General features: G+C 41.7%; 1 protein-coding gene across 1 annotated transcript in view; it reads right to left on the bottom strand.

The window, feature by feature from the left end:
• The window catches only part of PLA2G4D (phospholipase A2 group IVD), a 45,752-nt gene that overhangs the window by 17,743 nt on the left and 6,748 nt on the right, over positions 1 to 21,261 (bottom strand). Inside the window, exons 6-11 of the mRNA XM_033951263.1 lie at positions 12,215 to 12,252; positions 10,424 to 10,559; positions 8,770 to 8,906; positions 6,120 to 6,342; positions 4,312 to 4,429; positions 1,270 to 1,407 (exon numbers count right to left, since the gene is read on the bottom strand). Coding sequence (XP_033807154.1) covers positions 1,270 to 1,407; positions 4,312 to 4,429; positions 6,120 to 6,342; positions 8,770 to 8,906; positions 10,424 to 10,559; positions 12,215 to 12,252 — 790 coding nt within the window. The remainder of the gene's footprint in view (positions 1 to 1,269; positions 1,408 to 4,311; positions 4,430 to 6,119; positions 6,343 to 8,769; positions 8,907 to 10,423; positions 10,560 to 12,214; positions 12,253 to 21,261) is intronic.

The raw sequence follows: 21,261 nt of genomic DNA, 5'->3' as shown, positions 1-21,261 counted from the left end.
CCACAATCTGTTAAGTCAGATAAATAAAATGGTATAACAGCTGTCAAAACATGTTGGGACTGTGATGGGCCTATCCCCTTTTCCTGAACCTACTTCCTGTTAGAAAAACTGTACAACCGTACGAGGTCATTGAGTTTCCCCCTTGCCTAGGTGGTAGGTGTGGTGGTTATCTACAGAGAGAGACCTGGGATTGCATAGGGAAGGAGGAAGGGAGAGAAGACTGTGGATCAAATTAACTGGGGGATGACTGAAGGAATGAAAGCCTAACTATGAAGGGAGTTATAGAGGGAAGAGAGAGGTAGGATTGTGGATAGAGTTGGGGGAAGCGTAGGACTGGAAGAATGGGAATTAGATGGAAACGATCTGAGATAGCACATGGGAAGAAGGAACAGAGGTTTTGCTAGGAAACTAGGGAGAACAGGAACACTGGTGATTACCCCAGATGAAAGGTAGATAGAGAATTCCAAATGGAAGGGGAAAACAGAAAGGACTGAGGCCCTGAAGCCCAGTGCTCTGATGCCACGATATAAAATGCCATGGTGGGAGCAATTTCCCCCCCAACTGGTGATGCTCTGCACAAATAGCATGCAAATTATATGCATGCTATTTGTGTGGAGCAGCACTGGTAAAAGAGGGAGGAACTGTGCCTGGTGCCCCCATCCCTTCTATTAGGCAACTCCTACCAAACAAGAGCCTGCTGCTGCCCTGCTTTCCTGCCAGCTGAGCTGATTGCAGCAGGGGAATCCCTGATCAGCTGAGCCGGCAGGACTCTTTGAAGCCTCGATTAGCTGATTGGGGATTCCTCTACTACAATCAGAGTAGGGCAATGGCAGGCTCTTCCCTGGCAGGAACCTGACAGGAGGGATGGGGGTGAGGAGCTGTGACTGCTCTTTCTGAGCAGGCGCCAGGCATAGTCCACCCCCTCCCCTTCCCTTTTACCAGGGCTGCTCTGCATGCTATTCCTGCAGAGCATCACCAGTTGTGGAAAAATTGCTCCTGTTGTTTAAAAAGAAATTAATAAAAAATAAAGACACTGTATGTGGTTCGAGAATTCCCTGTGAGGGGAAAGGTGTATTTAGAATGCAGGCTTTCTAAAGATTTTCAGATCTCTTTTAGGTCTCCAGTCTGCCCTTTGTTCTGGCATTCTAAGATATTTAGGTCCCACAGAACAATCCAGGTTACTGTGGGACCAGTAGGTAGCAAAGTCCTAGGATTGCACAAGGCCAGCTACATTCTAGACTGGTTGGATTTAGATAGATAATGTATTACCTTGTAGGTAGCAAAGCTTGGATTCTGGGACCTTCTTTATCAACCGTCCCATGAAGAACTCGCTTCCAAAATCCTCTGCACGAATGGAGGCTCCATACTTCAAAAGGCGAACTTCATATGGGGAGAACTCACACCATTCTGCAAACATAGAGACAAAAACAAAAACAAAAAAATAAACCTGAAGACATATGGCTAGCTTTGAGGATGGGTACACAGAATAAGACATCAAAGGATTAGAGATGATCACAAGAAGTTCCAGATATTTACTTTCCAGGACATACATGTGTGCATGTCCATGGTCCATGCCTATATTTATTTATTCATACATCCAACATTTGTTAAATACATCACAGTAATAGAAAAGTTAACTAAGTAGAAAACATGTTATGACAAGTTCACTAAACAGACAACATGATAAGGGCAGGGTATAGACCAATGTCCTGCAAACTTTTCGGTGCCACTTAACCCGATGTCGCAGCCAGAAGACATCCAGAAATGCGTGGATGTCAATGCGATGACATCATGTGCATGTATGACATCATCATGTTGATGGCCGTAGATGCACGGAGACCCTCTGGCTGTGACCCTGAACCTGTCACTTTGATGGTGGGGGATCCTGAAGGAGGGGAGGTATGGGAAGAGGAGGAGAGACGCTGGCGATGAAGATAGTCATTGGCCCCAGCTGACTGCCTACAGGACATGCCTCCCACCGCGAGAGGCATGTCCTGTAAGCAGTCAGCCAGTGCTGGTGCCGACAGCACACCTGGAATCTGTCACAGCACACTTGTGTGCCGCAGCACACAGTTTGGGTGGCACGTCAAATGCGCACAAGACAATTGTGCGCAGACACGTGAGCGCAAGAAAATTTAGCGCAAGACAATTCAGCGCAAAGACAATTCAGTGCAAGACAATTCAGAACAGTTGTGCTCACTTGTCTTGCGCTCAGACATCTTGCGCTCATTTGTCTTCGTGCATTTGTCTTGCGCACATTTGACTATGAACCCACAGTTTGCGATGCATTGGTATAGACGGATGAATACATTCCAAAAATCCAGTGTCAAACATGGCCATTTTTGAACCAGAAAAAATGTTTACCTTTATTGGTCTGAAAATCATCATGTTTTAGATGTTTTTGTGCTCAGTGTATCTTTCTTTAAGAACCATTTTCAACACAAAGGCCCTTTTTATAAAGGCCCCTTAACTTAGGTGCTGGTAGGTGTCCTACTGGCACCTGAGTTAAGGGGGAAATGCTGTATAAAAGTTATTTTAAAAGAGATTTCCAGGCGCCTACCAGCACCCAATGCCACTGTAGGGGTGGATAATGCTGTACGTGGTGTATGCGCCGGTGGGCACCTCCGTAGGTGTGATTCATGTCAAAGGTAGTGCTGAACACCCTAGCCTGCCTTTGCCAGAGTCGGAGTTCTCTAAACAGCACCATCACGTGATTAGCACGTGATCGGTTATGGCACATGCTGATAATGGCACCATTTAGAGAACTCAGGACAAAATGTCCAAGAGTAAAACGCACAAAAACAAGGCACTGAGACATCTGGGAGCTAGCAGTCATACTAGACTGACCACACAGACGTCCCAGCGGAACAGCTTAGGGGGTGCTGCAATGAACTTCACATAAAAGGTCCCAGGCATACATTACATCATAAGCCCTACAGGAATAGCAAAAAATGTATTGTACCCAACTGTACACCACTACAAGAACCCTTATGTCTGAAGCTGCCACCTCTAAGTGGCTTTAGTAGGTATTGTATGATTTTCTGCCACAAGTGTACCAATTATAGTGGGATATGGGCCTAGGTCCCCTTCTCTATAGTCCACTACACCAACCACTAGGCTACTCCAGGGAACTGCTTGCTGATAAAAGGTGAAATCAACACTATATACCAGGCTCTATGATAACTGCAAATATAATGGCCTTTCCTCTTATAAGGGGATGGGAGAAGGTCAGTGACCACTGGAGATTAAAGGGGAGATCTTGCCTTTATTTCCTCCAGTGGTCATCTGGTCATTTTGGGCACCATTTTGGCACTTAGTTATTATTGAAACAGATCTAGCCAAAAGCATCCCTTTTTTTTTTTTTGCCCTGGACATTTTTACAATGTTCCATTATTGCAGAAAATCATCCAAATTGTAAGCTTGCCCTAGTCCCATCCAAAACACACTTCTAGAAAACTCCCTTGAGATTTAGATGAGCTTCAGAGAAAAAACATCTTTACATTGAGTTTTGAAAATAGCGATTTGGACATTTTTGTGAAAAAAACATCCATCTGCTGATTCGTGCCAGGTTTTTTTTTGTTGTTGTTGTTGGTTTTTTTTTTTTGGGGGGGGGAACCAGAGTCCTATTCAAGTTCGCTGCTTCTGCTACAAAACAGTATTTGATTCATCGACAAGATACATCAATCCTCATTTTAATCTGAATTGCACCAATAAGAAATCCCACAGAATCCAGCTGTTTGCCTTCCCCTCTCTAAAACTATGTCATCTCAAAAGATTCCTAGACAAAACCTTCGCCTTCCAGGCGGCTAAGCTGAACCCATGGCTAGCCCAATGGTACTCGAGGCTCCCACCTATCTCGGCTTCAGAAAATTACTCAAAACTCACCTATTCCGTGAACAGGACCCTTAATCTCCCCCTACTCCAGCAATAAATCCTAACCCCCCCCCCCTCTTATTGCTCTTCTCCTTCCTTCTTGATCTCCCTTTCTCTACCTTACCTTCTATCCTCTCCCTCATTGCTGCTTGCATTTCTGATCAAATGTTTGTAAATCTGCGTGTCATCGCGGATCTTAATTAACTGATGTAAACCGCCTAGAACTCGCTGGGTATGGCGGTATATAAGAATAAAATTATTATTATTATTATTATTTTTGTTTAAAATAAAACACCCATAGCCACCTATGTTAATTTTATAAAATAGAAAATTTGTTTTTTTTTACATTCTACATAAGTGTCCTGTTATGAAATTGCTCCTACATTTGTACAAAGGCTTCCCAGTTCTAAAATCAAACAGGAAGTCTGGAATAAGTACCTTTGAAGTCTAAAGTGCTGTTGTTGGCATCTTTAACATTCATTGCCAGACACAGAGGTAAAGGATTCTGCCCTTCATTCACTGCCCTCTGCTGATCTGAAAGCGTATTCTCAAGTACCTGATTATGGGGAAAGGTAAAAACCGCATATTAATCACAGAGGATACAAAGACTAATTTCAACAGAAACAAAATATTGCCAAGACTGTGTGAGGAACATCTCTACGGTTTGGGGTACAAAGGGGACCATTTGCATCAGAGAATAGTCTGTTCTTGACAATCAGGAAGGCAGATAGATTCCAGGATTGAATGGATTGAAATATGTAAAACTTGAAATAGACAAAATTGCTCAGTTCTTCTAAAGGATTTTAACAGAAAGGAAAGAATTGTGAGGACGGACAAAGGAGAAAAGAAATGGTGAGTTTTCAGAGATAGGATACTAAACGTTGGCCTTTATCCTTTTGATTACTATTACAATATACAAACATTTTTTAAAATTAAGAAACATATAAACCTTGTAAAAAAAAAAAAAAAAAAAAAAGCTTGGTAGAAATCATGACATCCTAAAAGTAAAACAATAACCTTTCAAATTGAAAAAAAAACCCCATGGAAAATTAGATAACAGGATTAGGACTGTACCAAATATTTACACAGTCAGTCCCCAGGTTAAGAACGAGTTACATTTTTAAAGCTGTTCTTAAGTCAGATTTGTACGTAACTCAGAACTTGTAGATTTTAAGATTCTTGCCGCTCACCTCTGCTCCCAGCTGACAAAAGGACCAACTGTCCAGTGTTCCCTCTAAGGTACAGCATGCACAACCACACACTGTTCTAAATGCGGCCATGCATCATTCCTGAACCTGCTGCAGGAGAGGTGTAGGAGTCTATGCCACTGGAAATACTGCTCAGTGAAATCAAATGAAGCACTCTTAAGTATGAGTCGTACTTAAGTTGGGCGTCTGTAACTCGGGGACTGCCTGTATTCGATTTGATTCAGCACCAAATAGTGCTGCAAATACATTAGTCATATTCACCTGAATAGTGATTTACATTTGAATAGGAATAACCTGGGGCTCTAACATGCTAAATCCTATTGAAATAAACAATGTCTGATTTCATGTTGTTGCTTTTATTATTTATGTTAAAGCCCTATGCCCATTATTCATATACAGCTAAATAATATTTTTATCCGTATTCAGCCAAATAGTAAAATAAGCTACTTAGTACAGCTCTAAACAGGGTACAGAAAGCCATTAATACAAGAAGTATTTTCTGATTAGGAAGGGTTTGTTATAGTACACCAATGCTAAGCAGTTCATTTCTGGAACACAGATTGGAATTATTATGGTTGTCTCCATCTTCAGTCAGACATATGTCATTTATACTGAAGACTATTTAGCATTTATTCTTTATTTAGGGGTCCTTTTATCAAGGAGCGGTAGGGGTTTAACGTGCAGAATACTGCGCGTTAAACCGCCTGCCGCGCTAGCCGCTAATGCCTCCATTGATGAGGTGTTAGTATTTTGGCTTGCCGCGGGGGTTAGCGCGTGATGAAATGTCCGACACGCTAACCCCCGTAGCGCACCTTGATAAAAGGAACCCTTAATGTTGGAATAAGTTTCTCTTTGTATGTACTGGTTAAAAATGCATATCTGTAGATCCTCTCAACTAGTCAATCTGTAGGACTGACTGGACAAATGCACAGATAACATTTCTTTTAAGATTTTTGGTCTCATAAAAAAAATAGAATAGGAATTACTAGCCCTTCTGACAGGAATATATCAGTGCTGTTAAAAAAGTGAACTACTTACTCCATCATGAAACATGAATTCAAGCATCAGCCCCCACAAATCTGTAAAAGATGTCTTATGGCCCTCCTTGGCCCTCTCACTCAGCTCCTTGCGATAATATTTCAGACGCTCCCAGGAAAATATGCTTGTCTTGCTTTTGGACACATGCTCCCTGGCATCATTTATTGGCTCCTCCAGATCTTTATGGGACCAATTAGCATCTTCATATAATTTTGACATAGTCCTGGAAAGATATGGAAATGTGGGATGTTAACAGCATCAATGACATTTTGTAGGATGCCTGGAACACCCTCCTGGTAGAGATAGTGGCATCAAAAACCATGACAGAATTTGTCTTTTGGTGTCATATCGTGCAGAGTATTTTTTGATATTGATGTTGCATTCCTATTGCTTCGTGAAATCAAATTATTTGATACCTTAAATTTGTTCTATGTTACTGCTATTCCCTTATGATGTATTCATGGATAAAGAAAATAAAGTGAGATAATCAGAGATCCCTATATAGCAAGAACATGAGATCAAAGCAAAACAAATGATTTTCACATTTCAAAAGGTCATAGAGGGGTGTTAGCTGCAAGGAGTAGCAAGTACAATCATAAACAAAGGCAAAGAGGAGGTAATTAAGCAGGTTCTTCACCAGTGGCATAGTTATGGGAAGGCCTGGGTGGAAACAGGCCCACCCAAAATAATTCAACAGTTGCCACCTTGCTTCCCTTTTTTCCACATCCAAATCTAGCATTTTCCCCCGCCTGCCCACGATCCAGCAATTCCCCCCTCTTTCTAAACCTTTCCCTTCCTAGTGTACGTCATCACTTTCGCAGGCAAGGGCAGTGACGTGCACCTACTGTCTGAGCCAGCCCCGCAGGCCTCTCTCTGCTGCATCCTGCCAGAAAGGAAACAGGAAGTGACAGAGGGTAGCAGTGGCACCGGCAGTGGATGCATGTCGCTACCACTACCGTGAAGGAGCTGAGGTACACTAGGAGGGGGGAGTTGCTGGGCCATGGATGGATTGCGGCAAACGCCAGATGTGGGGATGGAGGAGAGAGAACAAGATGCAGAATAAAGTGTGTGTGTGTTTGTGGTGGGGGGATAATTTTGGAAGCCCTACCTAAAATAACAGGTCAGGCTATGCTAGTTTTCTGTGCAGAGAGGCAGGTATGACTCTAGCCACATTGCTGGTCTTTATGTGCCATCTGTTACTAAGTTACCTAAGTTTATGATTTGCCTAGCACAGAGCATATGCAAAATGAGACCAGAGTGGACTGAATCATGTTGCTATGGTACTACCCTCCAGGGGTAGCCACAATGGTACAGCTCAGGATTTGTTATGGAATTTCCGTGGAGAGTATCAGTGGATTTGTAGTGAAAGATGAAGAAGGTCAGTCTCTTGATTCTCTCAAACATGTCCTTGGAACGGAGAATGAAATGGTCAGTTTCCTATTCCTAAAGGAGAAAATTCTGTCCACTATTTCTGGTGTACTATGACAATGCTTCTGATATTTCACAGAAATATTTGTTCTTGAGAGTGTAAAAGGAGTAAGTTTCCCCAACCCAAGCCAAGAATACAGAGGAAGAGAGAAGTAAAAATGTAAGTCCTGAAGAAACAGGTATAATAAAGAATCTTTCTGGAAAAGAAGAGAGAGGGAGAGATGTTGGGTATTGGGATGGAAGGGAAGGTGAAAACCCCTATACTTTATACTGTATATCTATGAGGGGAAAGGGCAAGGGGGGTTCTGAACTAAGGGGAGGGTCAGAAAGACCCGCCCAAGTTAACCCTGGGCCCACCAAACACAGCAAGTCTGGCTACGCTACGGGAAGAAACTTAGGGGTCCTTTTACAAAGGCGCGGTAGCGGTTTAACGTGCGGACTACCGCACGTTAAACCGCTTGCCGCGCTAGTACCTAATGCCTCCATTGATGAGGCGTTAGGATTTTAGGCTGCCGCGGGGGGTTAGCGTGTGATGAAATGTCCGATGCGCTAACCCCCGTAGCGCGCCTTGATAAAAGGAGCCCTTAGATTGTAAGCACTCTGGAGACAGAGGAATATCTAATGCAGTGGTTCCCAACCCTGTCCTGGAGGAACACCAGGCCAATTGGGTTTTCAGGCTAGCCCTAATGAATATGCATGAAGCAAATTTGCATGCCTATCACTTCCATCATATGCAAATCTCTCTCATGCATATTCATTAGGGCTAGCCTGAAAACCCCATTGGCCTGGTGTTCCTCCAGGACAGGGTTGGGAATCACTGATCTAATGAACCTGAATATAATTTGCCTTGATCTGCTACTAAAAACGTCATGAGTTAAATCCAAATCCCTCTCCTAACCCTTCCACAAAGAACTAGTAAATTACTACCTGAATGCACAAAGACCTAACTCTACCCTTAATTCTAAACACAGCTTCCTCAGTCATTTATCATTAGATGTTTCTGATGCACATTTTTTGTAAATAAAGGGAATATCAGAATTTGGGAGGGAGGAAGATGAGTTGATATCACATTCTCTTCTACTGCTATAACACGATAAGGAATTTCATCATAATAAGCGTATGATTTGCTTAGCTACAAAATATATTATGAAATCTGTATTTCTACAAACCAGCCCCCCCCCCCCCCAAACAACAATACTCCCATTTCTTCTCCCCTTCTTACCAAGTTGAGCCAGATGCACCAGTAATGTATGAAACGCAGTCTAAGAGCTTTGATTTTTTAAGTCCTGATAGAGTGCCGTAGAGTGATGTCATTGCTCGGACTCCTCCCCCAGTTGTCATAACAGCCACCACAGGTACCTGTTAAAATGTACACATGAACCAATTTAGCAACATCCCTTCTGGCACAGAACAAGCCACCTCAAATCCTGCAAACCCCTTGGAAAATGGATCTGAGGTTAGGCCAGTTCATTCCAGAGAACACCATCCCCTGTAATCACTAGCCAGTGACTGCAAGAAACTCCTTTTCTTACAAATAGCTGGTTTTATTTTGTCTTCTATTCTGATTCTTGTACAGTATGGGGGGGGGAGGTCATAAAAAACTGTGGAGACAGATTTTCCTGATGAAGATTTTTATTCAAATAGAAAAGTCACAAAAATATATATCTCCATATATATCTTTGTTGTTATGCGTACCAGTTGAGTGCCATGTTTAAGGATCAATGATTAAAGGTTTGTTCAGCTCTTTGGGTATTAGTCAAAATAATATGTGGGACTGAAATTTTTCTTCCCCACCCCCACCCTATGAGCGATGGAAGAAGCACAGAGCATTCAGTGCAGCTCCCTGCATTAATAACCATTATCGCGGTTTAGTAAAAGCGGCAGATAGGCCAATGCTGGGCAAACTTCTACAGTCTATGTCCCATATATAGCAAGATAGATCAGGATGGGCTGCAATCAGTCGTGTAGTAAGGGGGGGCGGTCTGGGGGTGGTCTGCCCCGGGTGCCATCTTGGTGAAGGCGCAGGTACTCATCCTCCTCTCCACCCCCACACGTGTGCGCCTCTTCCCTTCCCCCATACTTCTATAACATTCCTGGCGTGAGCAGCAACCCCCGACCTGCTGTTGCGCCTGTGTTGGCTCTTCCTGTGATGTCACGTCCTGGACCTGTGCCTAGGAAGTGATGTCAAAGGACATTCCAGAGGTTCGGAGGAAGGGAAGCAGCAATTGCAGCAGGAGGGGGCGGGGAAGAAGCGTATGGAGGTGGGGGGCAGAGAAGAGGGCGGGGGAAGGGCACCTCTCACCCTCGCTACACCACTGGCTGGACTTAGCCTTGGTGGCAACTCCAGCAATGGGGCCCTTAAAATAGCATGGATAAATCAAGTATACTTATGTAGTATCACATCCAACTTTCTCAATTTATCTTGTTAGGCAGAAAAAAACTTAGATAAGCTCAAGGGAAATCTAAAGACTTATCTTTTCCAAGACGCATTCAACTGTTAAAAAGATTAGGTTACAGCCAGAGTTATTTCATAATCTTTTTTCCCTAGGCTCCCCATCGTGATTTACCTTTCATGTATTCTTTACTGTTAATTTGTAGTTCTCCCTATTTCCCTATTATTTCTAGTTGGTCAAGTATTGTTATGTGAGTACTTACTCGTTTATTATCTTCCCCCTTTTTTAATTACAAATTGTAAAATGCTTAAAAGTTTTGATTTGCGTTTTATCAAAATTTTTAATAAACTTGAAACTTGAAACATGGACCGTACAGGTCTATATCTGCCATCATCTAGTATGTTACTATAAACTGCATTTCTTTTGCACTCAGATTCCAAATTTCATTTGGTTACAAAGATTTGCCTATGCTTAGCAACAGACCTCGTTATCCTGCAGGTCCTGATCAAGCTGAAGCACCTTCTTTACTGCCTCCGCAACCACCTTTTTCCGTTTCTGCAGAAAAAGCTTCTCTTCCTCACACAGATCAAACCCCAGGCGTACATCAAGCTTCTTTGGGCTAGAAAAGGAAGCATGTATATGATCTCCAGCATTTAATTATATGTCACGCAGTTACTTTAACTGAAGTCCTCGCCCTCATAATAGAGTGCTCAGCTCCCTAAATGAGAAAATGACCAACAGTCTGAACGCAATAAACCCCAGAAGCAACTAGGTAGACACAAAGGGACTGATTCTATAAACGGCACCTAACTGCGTTTAACTTGTAGGCGTCATTCAGCGCTGTTGTCAATCAACCGCTAGGCACTGCTTAAAGAATCATGTTTAGCGGTGCCTAGGCGTGCTAAGGCGTTGCTAGGTGTCCTTCTGGTAGGCCTAAATTACCAGCACCTAACACAGATACCTAGCGACACCTAAGTCAAACATACCTATTCTCCACTCCAACTGCGCCTAATTTTCAGGTAGGCGGCATTAGGTATCATTAGGCACATTGACTTAGACATCGCTGGCGCCGTGTTATATTCTGTATGCTGTTTAAATTGGTTTTTTTAATGGTGTGGTCAATTTAAAACAAGTTGCACACAAAATTCACTTAGGTGCCACTAGGGGTCCCTGATTAGGGCGCCTAACCCAGGCACCATTTATAGAATTTCTCCCCAAAGGTCTGTTTTTTTAGCCAGGGCACCCACTGCATTTAACTTGATTTATACTGTATATTCAGTGGCACTCTCTATTTGAAGAAGCTACTTCATGGAACAAGACTTCGCCCAACTACTCTATTTGAAGAAGCTACTTCACGGAATAAGACTTCACCCAACTACTATGCCTAGGCGGGTAAGCAATGACCGGCAAGTGCTCCAGATCCGAAGGGCAACCCAGAGTGACAGAATCCAGCCCATCCGGGATCAAGCTGAAGCGCTCCAAGTCCATGTCCGGGAGCCTCAAGGTGCTGGGCAGCGGCACCAAGCAGGGAACATCCTCCATCTCCTTGTCGTCCCGTATTTGCGGTTTTTCGATATTCGCGGGGGTTCCTGGAACGGAACCCCCGCAAATATCGGGGGAGTATTGTACATTCAATTGTTTATATTAGGACCCCTGAGGAAGGAGTGTTTCTTCGAAACAAGGACCATGTGAGGTCTGGGTTCTTACCCTCTTGGATACATTTTGAATATATGTTCATTAAAGACTTGGCATCTTCTACACCATTCCTGCAGTTTTTTCCTTTGTTCCTTGCTTGATATATCACTGCAGTTTTGTTGGATTTTTTGTTTGTGTGTGCATAAAATCAGACCATTGAACATGTGTACCAGCTGGATTTTATCTATATACCTCCAGTTTCTGTATAGCTCGCCCAAATTTGAGTGTGGATCACAGATACACATGTAAACTAATTAATGAGGCATTAACAATTGGTGTTAATTGGCACTTATTTGGAGATGCACATGGATCTACGCTGCACCCTATCCTATAACATGCGTACCTAAATTTCATGTCCTTCTGAGTGGGTAAAATCCTTACTGATCACACCATTAATACTCCAATAATTTAAAGAAACTTATAAGACACTTATCTTTCTTCACTGAAGCTCTCTCGGCTGGGGACTTCTACTGACATGTTTCGCCGTTCAGGCTTTATCAAGGCTGTCCCCTTTTACTATCGCTATCCCCCCCCCCAAAAAAAAAAAAAAAAGGTTTATTTAAAGGCAGGATACTTTACCAGTCCTTTGCCTTGAGTTCCAGCTCCAATTGCTTGCCCTAAAAACAAAATATTTAATAATGAAATCAAATTTAAGACAATGCTTTAAGGATAAAAGCTGGTTTTAGAAGACAAACTGCTTGACTTCCTGTTTTGACATTATCTTGTGTACGGTTCCTAGATGACCAGGGCTGTGCTAATATGACAATGAATACGAGCATGTTTCAGACACTATATACAACCTTCTGCCTAATGAACCAATCAAAGCTTCTCCTAAGAAGCCCACTAAAAATAAATCAATAAAAGCGGTTGGATGTGAAACTGGAGACATCCCTCAAGGTCAAATGTCTAATTTAAGGTCAAAATGTTGAAGTGGCGTGTACAGTCCATGAATAACAATAATCCTCACTTTGAACCACCGAAAATATATTTGAGCAAAGCTTCAAGAAGGTTTGCCTTATGATGTTGGGCATTATGGTCCTGATATTCAGTCGGTGGTGGTGAGCATTTTATTTTATTAAAAAATTTATTACTCGCTCCTGTAGTTCTGAGCGAGTTACATAATTACATTCATAATTAAAATACTAACCATAAAATATCTTACATACAAGACAGCAAGCCTAAACAATTCACTGTTTGCTCATCGTTGATGGAGTTAGTCCTGTGTATTCAAAGCTGTCCAGGCTTTGGCTTTGAATGTTCGGTTATTATTTTTGAGCTGGCTAACACATAGCCACTTAAGATGATATTCAGCCCTTAAGCAGCCATGGGGGTAGCACATAAAGATAAGACAGATTTTTATGCAGTCTCATGTATGTGCTAAACCTGGCCGCTTAAGGGGCTGAATATCAACACTTAAGCAGCCAAGTGCTGAATTTGGCCATGGAATGCCCCCAAATTGCAAGCTGTGAGTTAAGACACTAATTGTGAATTTCCGTTGCCACTGAAAATTATCAGCTAACCCCAACCAAGGGGTCCTTTTATCAAGCCGCGCTAGCAGGGTTAGTGCATCGGACATTTCATCACGCGCTAACCTCCACGGCCGGCTAAAAAACTAACACCTGCTCAATGCAGGTGTTAGCGGCTAGCGCGGCAGGCGGTTTAACGTACAGTATTACGCGCATTAAACCCCTACCACAGCTTGATAAAAGGACCCCCAAGTGATTTAACCAGTCAGCGGCCAGCTAAATTGTTTTGAATATCTGCCGGTATAAGGCAATTTTATAACAGCTTGTTTACAAGTTATGGTCAGATAGGCACCTATTTTTAATCTGTTTATTTCTACCTAAAATGCAGGGACCATAAATCCCAGGTTTTGTGTGTTCCCCTGCACACACTATATATCCTATTTAAAGTGGAGGGACCACAAATCCCAGCATTCTTGGACTAGATCAACGCTCCCCTAATGATTGACACTAAGCCAGCAAGCATGCAAGATGTATTTATATTTACCCAAAATGCACCCTACAAGAAATATCAGACTCAGTACTTGCGATACCTTTGGGAAAGTTGGGCATCTGAAATTTTGAAAGCTGTTGTAAACAGAGCTCATGCTAAGTGCATACAACTCTTTACACCACTGCGATCCCTCCTAGCAAAATAAACTTGCTCCATTGAATAAAAGAGGAATGTTTCTGGGAGAGTTAAAGATAGAATGCAAGAAAAAGTGATCAAATACAGCATAAGATCCGCAGGCACCAAACAGAGAAGTACACTTAGAATTTGCTCAATTCAATATACAATAGCCATTAGAGATATTGCTCTTTCATAGGAAAATTCAACATTAACTTGTTACAAGGCTTTGTTTCACTTTTAGGACCGTCAGAGGTGACACTCGCAAGACAAGAGTTAGAGTGAGAAACCACTGTGTCATTTCATTAGTCCAAGTAGTCCAAGCGATTTACTCGTCAGTAGAATATGTTATAGTTTAATCTTTTATAACTTATGCTCTTTCCAAAGCATATTCAATTAGTCAAAAGACTTATCTGAATTCGTGGCAGGGAGGGGAAATTTACTGCCAACATGAATTCATGTTTCGACGAAAGGCTGTTTCAAGGCACCCTCCCCCTGTTCAAGTGTATGTTTCGCCAAAAGGCTGTTTCAAGGCACCCTCCCCCTGTTCAAGTGTATGTTTCGCCAAAAGGCTGTTTCAAGGCACACTCCATCTGTTCAAGTGTATGTTTCGCTAAAAGGCTGTTTCAAGGCACCCTCCCCCTGTTCAAGTGTATGTTTCGCCAAAAGGCTGTTTCAAGGCACACTCCATCTGTTCAAGTGTATGTTTCGCTAAAAGGCGGTTTCAAGGCACCCTCCCCCTGTTCAAGTGTATGTTTCGCCAAAAGGCTGTTTCAAGGCACACTCCATCTGTTCAAGTGTATGTTTCGCTAAAAGGCGGTTTCAAGGCACACTCCCCCTGTTCAAGTGTATGTTTCGCCAAAAGGCTGTTTCAAGGCACACTCCCCCTGTTCAAGTGTATGTTTCGCCAAAAGGCTGTTTCAAGGCACCCTCCCACTGTTCAAGTGTATGTTTCGCCAAAAGGCTGTTTCAAGGCACACTCCCCCTGTTCAAGTGTATGTTTCGCCAAAAGGCTGTTTCAAGGCACACTCCCCCTGTTCAAGTGTATGTTTCGCCAAAAGGCTGTTTCAAGGCACACTCCCCCTGTTCAAGTGTATGTTTCGCCAAAAGGCTGTTTCAAGGCACACTCCCCTTGAAACAGCCTTATGGCGAAACATGGATTCATGTTGGCAGTAAATTTTCCCTCCCTACCACGAATTCAGATAAGTCTTTTAACTAATTGAATATGCTTTGGAAAGAGCATCTATAATAATAAAATGCTATCCGCGCATGCGCACTCTCGCCGCGTGTTCCCTGAGATCTGATCTGTCGCGCTAAGCGAGAGTGCGCATGCGCGGAGTACGTCACCAGCCAACGATCGCCTCCACAAGCCCGCTCCCAGCCAGCCGACGATCGCCTCCACAAGCCGGGACTGGGGCACAAAGAGCGCCTCCTGCCCCTCCCCCCCCGGGACAAACTGAAAAACAGAGCTGAGAGGAGTCCAGCAACTTTCCGAACCAGCTCTTGCGATGACCCCGCTGCCCGGGACCCGAGTCCTTTGCCTCCTCACCCCCCTTCCCTTCCCTTCCCACGGACCTGACTACGAACCTGGCGATTCCAGCATGTGCAGCAGTCTTCACACGCTGCTTTGGGCCCTTCTACTGCCCTGATTTGCTCTGCGCATCTCTGATGATGTCATCAGGGACGTGCCAGAGTAAATCAGGGCAGTAGAAGGACCCCAAGCAGCATGTGAAGAATGCTGCACACGCTGGAATTGCCAGATTCGTAGTCGGGACCGCGGGAAGGGAAAGGGGGGTAGAGGAAACGCTAATGCTGCTGCACAGGGAAGTGGTGTGGGGGGAGGGAAATGGAGGGGGAGGGAATGTTGCTTTGGACAGACAGACAGAGGGAGGAAGGGAGACAAAAAGAAAAGAAGAAAGACACAGGGGCAGGGAGATACACCGAAAGACAGACAGACAAAGGGGGCCAGGGACAGAGACAGACAGACAGAAAGCGGGAGGGAGAGAGAGACAGAAATAAAGACAGACAGACAGACATATATTCTAGCACCCGTTAATGTAACGGGCTAAAATACTAGTAAGTTATAAAAGATTAAACTATAACATATTCTACTGACGAGTAAATCGCTTGGACTACTTGGACTAATGAAGAGTCACGGTGGTTTCTTACTCTAAGAGACCTTGCCTTGCGAGTGTCACCTCTGACGGTCCTAAAAGTGAAACAAAGTCTTGTGACAAGTTAATGTTGAATTTTCCTATGAATGTGCAAATTCAGGATAAAGCATTCTCCCATCTGCCCAAGGAAGAGAAAGGACAGAAGAAAAAAATAGATCTCCATTCAGTCGCATGCATTTCCTGAGCCAGGCAGGTGACCCCATGCTTTGTTCTCTTCCTGTTCAACACATTTTCCAGTAATTGCAGAGGAGAAACGCGGCACACAGCAGCAGCACTTTCACTAATGTTTGCTCATGCTTTGTGCCAGAATACATCCTAGTTGCCACCAATCGGGTCAGACATTTTTTGGACATGAATTCGGATCATTTTGAGGGTATGGCGGGTATTAATCGACATGGGGACAAAATACTTCCTGTAGCAAGAACAAATGGTACAGAGAAGCAGAATATGGTTGAACACAATGGATGGAGAAGACCCTGGTTCTTGTTTCTGACTCACTGGTTTCCTTTTGCTCCTCTGTATTAGTTCAGTTGGAGTTAGGGCTCAAACTTGTTATCATCATAGGAACCAGCTCTGAGCACCCCCAGCATTAAGCAAGATCCTTCATTGTGATCAGGGACGGGCAATTTGTATTGTGTTTTGCAACCCAATCATTTTGAAATGTTTGTACCTATGGTTGTCATGAGCTACCAGGGGTTTCTACCTTATTTTAAATCCCACTGTGCCCCATCTCAACTCCCAATACACCTAGTATGGATTTTGTAGTATAAATTTGGAGCTGTACGCCGTGAATCCCTCCCACCCAGAGCCCTACAATCATGATTTCTACTAAATTGTGTGTTCCTGTCTTGAATGGAGTTCATTTCTATTGAATAAACTTGTTTTTATATTGTAAAAATATGTGATCTGTTCATGCCTAGTGATATAGCAAATTTTAATAAATATTACATCATAAACCAAGGGTTGGGACTGCAGCCATTAGCTGCCAGATTCTGTATAGGTTGCCCAAAGTTGGGCACACAGTTTGGCACTGATCACAGATCCGCGTATAAACTAATTAGATAATAACAATTATTTGCATTAACAAGCGCTAACAGGCAAACATTAGCAGTTAAATGCACATCTGCCTTTTGCATGCCTATCTCGTGCCCAAAGGGGATGTGGCCAGGGGAGGGGCATGGGCATGTCAGGGGAATTCCAAGAATTTAGGTGCACAGTTATAGAATATTTGAATTTGTGCACCTAATTGCCATTAGTTGGATGTGAACATATATGCCAGCCTTTGGCTGGTATGAGTGCTAACACCCAAAGTGAGGTGCAAAATTACACCCTGGTATTCTATAAAGACAATTCCATACAAAAATGCCTGTATAGCATTTCCATCCCAGCGCCTAACTCTGGACAACCTTTACTGAATTCTCCCCAGGTGTCACTCTTAAGTGACTCACCCAATAACTGTGGGAGCCAGACACCAGACTCAGGGGTTGAGCCCAGAACTTTCCACATGGCACTAACATTGATCAGTGTGCAGCTATGCAACTACTCTTCATAGTTAAATTAGTTGAACCATGTGCTCTCTCTCCTGTTTCATTCATGTTTCATTTGTTTTAAATGCCAGTTATCTCAATTATTCAAGAGGAGAAAATTGATCCAAAGATCAGATTTCAAATAAATGAAAGAAAGTGTTATCTAGTTTGTATATTGATTGGAAAGATGATTTGTTATCATTTAACTGGAGATGGAAAGGAGTGGGCTAAAAGAAACCAGAAGAATGCTGGAGGGTTATTGAGTTTGATGACGGGTTCAGATGGGCACAAGACTGGGCTAAGTGCACTAGGGGAGATGTCAGCTCCTTGTTCTGTAATTACTCAATGCATATCTGGTTGGCACAGGTTAGAGGCAGAGCATTTGTGAAAAGCAGTGCTGGCTACCACAGCCCATTCCCATGAACACTGGAAAAATGTTACAACAGAAAACAATGCATGGACCCACCTTCCTTTTGGATAAACATGTTCTTCTTAATTTTTTCAGGTTTGGACAGCAGCTCCTTGTTTCTTTTTCATTGTCCAGAGGTCTTGTAGGCTAGGGGCAGAGGAGAAGACTTCTAAAAGAGTGAAAAATCGCTAGAACAGCATGTGAAAGGAGAAATGAAAGAACTCCATAAAATATGACAAATCAGAACTAATAGAGCCTACTTTCTAGTTAGCTTAGCAGGGTTTAAAAAAAAAAAAAGCTCTGGATAATTTCCTAAAAGAGAAGTCCATAGTCCATTATTAAGATGGCTTGGGGAAATTCACTGTTTATTCCTAGGATAAGCAGCAAAAAATCTGTTTTACTTCTTGGAATCTTGCTAGGCACTTGGGACCTGGGTTGGCCACTGTTGGAAACAGGATACTGGGCTTGATGGACCTTCGGTCTAGCAATTCTTATGTTCTTATCTATAGTCTGTGCAGACACATTCCCCCCTCCCTCATCCAATCAGAATTCTCATGACCCTCTTACATATCCCGATAGAACACCAAACATAGAAGTTATTAGAAATGCACATACATATAGCCACCTTATACATTCTTAAAGAAAATGGATCACATATAGTAAATAATGTCTTTTCTGATCTTTCACAGCTTCTTTTCTCCCCTTTTACAAACAGGTCAAGTGAAACCCTGCAACATCTCCCTGCCCCATCTGTTCAAAGCAGCTCCCTATCTCTCAACGTACCTCCCTTCACCCTCTCTCAACAGTCAGGACTGCCCTTCAAAAACATTTTCAAAAACTTTTGGAAGTCAATATGGGGACATATTAATCTGATTATGGAGACAGTGATTCCATTATCTTGTGAAACAGTAATCTATGGGATACTATTATCCCCTAAGCCACCGATAGACATAAAAACATATTGTTAGGAATCATGACTGGGATAGCCATCCAAATGATCTCAACAAATTGGAAAAACTTTGATCGCTTGAATTTTAATTTTTGGTGGCACTCACTACACGTCTTTGTTATAGGATGGGAAAAATGATTACTGATCAAAGGGGAAATTTTAAGTTATTTCAATTAATATGAAGTCTGTGGACTAACTTTATCAATAATAACTGAACGATTATAACTTACACATCCAAGTGGGGGGAGGGACAGGGGGTTTCTATGACTTTTACAGATGCTAACAGGGGGAGGGTTATTGATGGAATCTATATTTAGTTATTTGGGTGGGAGGACGAGAGGGGTAAAACTGATTGCTCATGGTTCATTGAAAGTTGAAAGTGTTTTATCTGGATTTATATATTTAAGTACTGTATTTTTATTGATTTCAATATTATATCAAGTAAACTTGTACAGAAAGCAAATTTAACCACAGCATATTACAATCATATAAATCCATACTTAGCAATGTTAAGCAGATTACTAAAGAAACTATTATGGTAAAATTAGCTCAAGTCCTCATTGGATCCAAGAATTAATTGTGAGAAAACATAAAGAAAACAATCAAAGAAGTAATGCTGTTCCTATAGATCGGGAAGTAATTTACTATCTTTTTTAAAGCTCAAACTTGAATTTTTTCCTCGTCCAGACGGGACATCGCCAGAAAATTAGTCAGATGTTGGGGTTCAAAGAATACATATTTAATTGAATGGTAACGGACAATGCACTTACAGGGGTGTCTCAAATAAAATGTAGCCCCTAATGAGATGACCCCCGGTTTCAAAAGAAGGAAATCACGTCTATGTTTTTGCGTTTCCCTTGTAACATCAGGGAACATTTGAATTTTACAACCAAGAAATTCCTTTTGTTTATTCTTTAGAAATAGTCTCAATAACCAAGATTTATCAATAGAGAGAGTCAAAGTAGCTACTAATGTTGCAGGTGTTACCACTTCCTTATCTGACTTCTCCAAAATCTCAGTAATATTCAATAGTTGTCGTTCAGTAGGCTCAGGTTGCTGTTGATGCGGAGTTTTACTGGGGTTATCTGGATTTATTATATGTACAGATAATTGTAAATGCACTGTTGATAGTTTGGAAATGCCATAAAGTTGAACCTTCACAACTGACAACATTCCTGTCTCTTGTCACGGCTGGAGAAAGCTCATGATGAATAGATGACTGCCTAATCATGGTCTCACCTATAATTGTTCTTTCCTTTTAATTGATTACCTTAAATTCCGTTTAATTTAATCTTGGATCTTATATGAGGACTTGAGCGAGATCTAAGATGGAATAATTATTGGAATGTATGTATTGTGTTGGATGTTTTTCTTTATTTCTTGGACTTTGCTTTCTGTACAAGTTTTACTTGATTGATTATATTTGAAAGTGTATAAATAAATAAAAATAAAAAAGGAAATGCAATAAAGTTATATATATTTTTTTAAAAAAACAACCATTTTGAATAAAGTCGTGTGGATGGCTATGTTAATCCATTTGGACACAGAAATAAAAATCAACATAGCAGCTGAAGGTAGTATAATGCAAATTCAGTTCTGGCACATACCTTTCTTCTGGTCAGACCAGATCTCAATGTACTCCCAAATGTCATTAACATAGCAAACAATAAATATATCACAATCATATAATATCAAATTAAATCAACATTCATTATAAGAAAGTGATACCTATAGAAAGTGATATCTAACTTATTTCACCCTGTGACCTTTTTTTAGTGGTTGGATTCTCCCTTCATGAAGTCCTGCATTGGACCTTTGGTATGAAAACCACTCAGCCCCAGGCAGCTGATGGCACTTTGTTGTGTCTTTTCATACTTCTTATCCAGTGTGTATGGCCTCATACCAACCCACTCTCCACTATAACCAGGATAACTACTACTACTATTTATTATTTCTATAGCGTTGAAAGGCATATGCAGCGCTATACATTTAACATACGGTAGACAGTCCCTGCTCAGAAGAAAGGGGGGGAACATATTATTGAATAATATACAATATATAAAAATTTAAATGTATAATATAACTAATGGAATTTTGATTGAAAGGGAGGGGGAGGGATGGGATATTATTATTATAATTAAAAAGAAAAATGTAACTTTAAAATTCTGATATATTAATTGCATCTATTTAAAAAAAAAAAGTTTTAAATAATTTATCAATATGTAAGCTTATCAAGTGTGTATATATAAGTTTATATAAAGAAAATGTAATTCACTTGTTGTAACATAAGAAAATGAATAAAAAAATTCAAATGAAGAGTTAAAAAAAAAAAAAAAAAAGAAGAGCTAACAATTTAATTAGACAGACAGGACATTTCAGGGTTGGGGAGATTATGGAAAAGAAATGATACAGTGGATATAGGTAACTGACAGCAGTGA

The sequence above is a fragment of the Geotrypetes seraphini genome, chromosome 7 (assembly GCF_902459505.1).
Source record: "Geotrypetes seraphini chromosome 7, aGeoSer1.1, whole genome shotgun sequence".
NCBI classification, from domain to species: Eukaryota; Metazoa; Chordata; class Amphibia; order Gymnophiona; family Dermophiidae; genus Geotrypetes; species Geotrypetes seraphini.
This window is presented reverse-complemented; position numbering and strand designations above follow the sequence as displayed.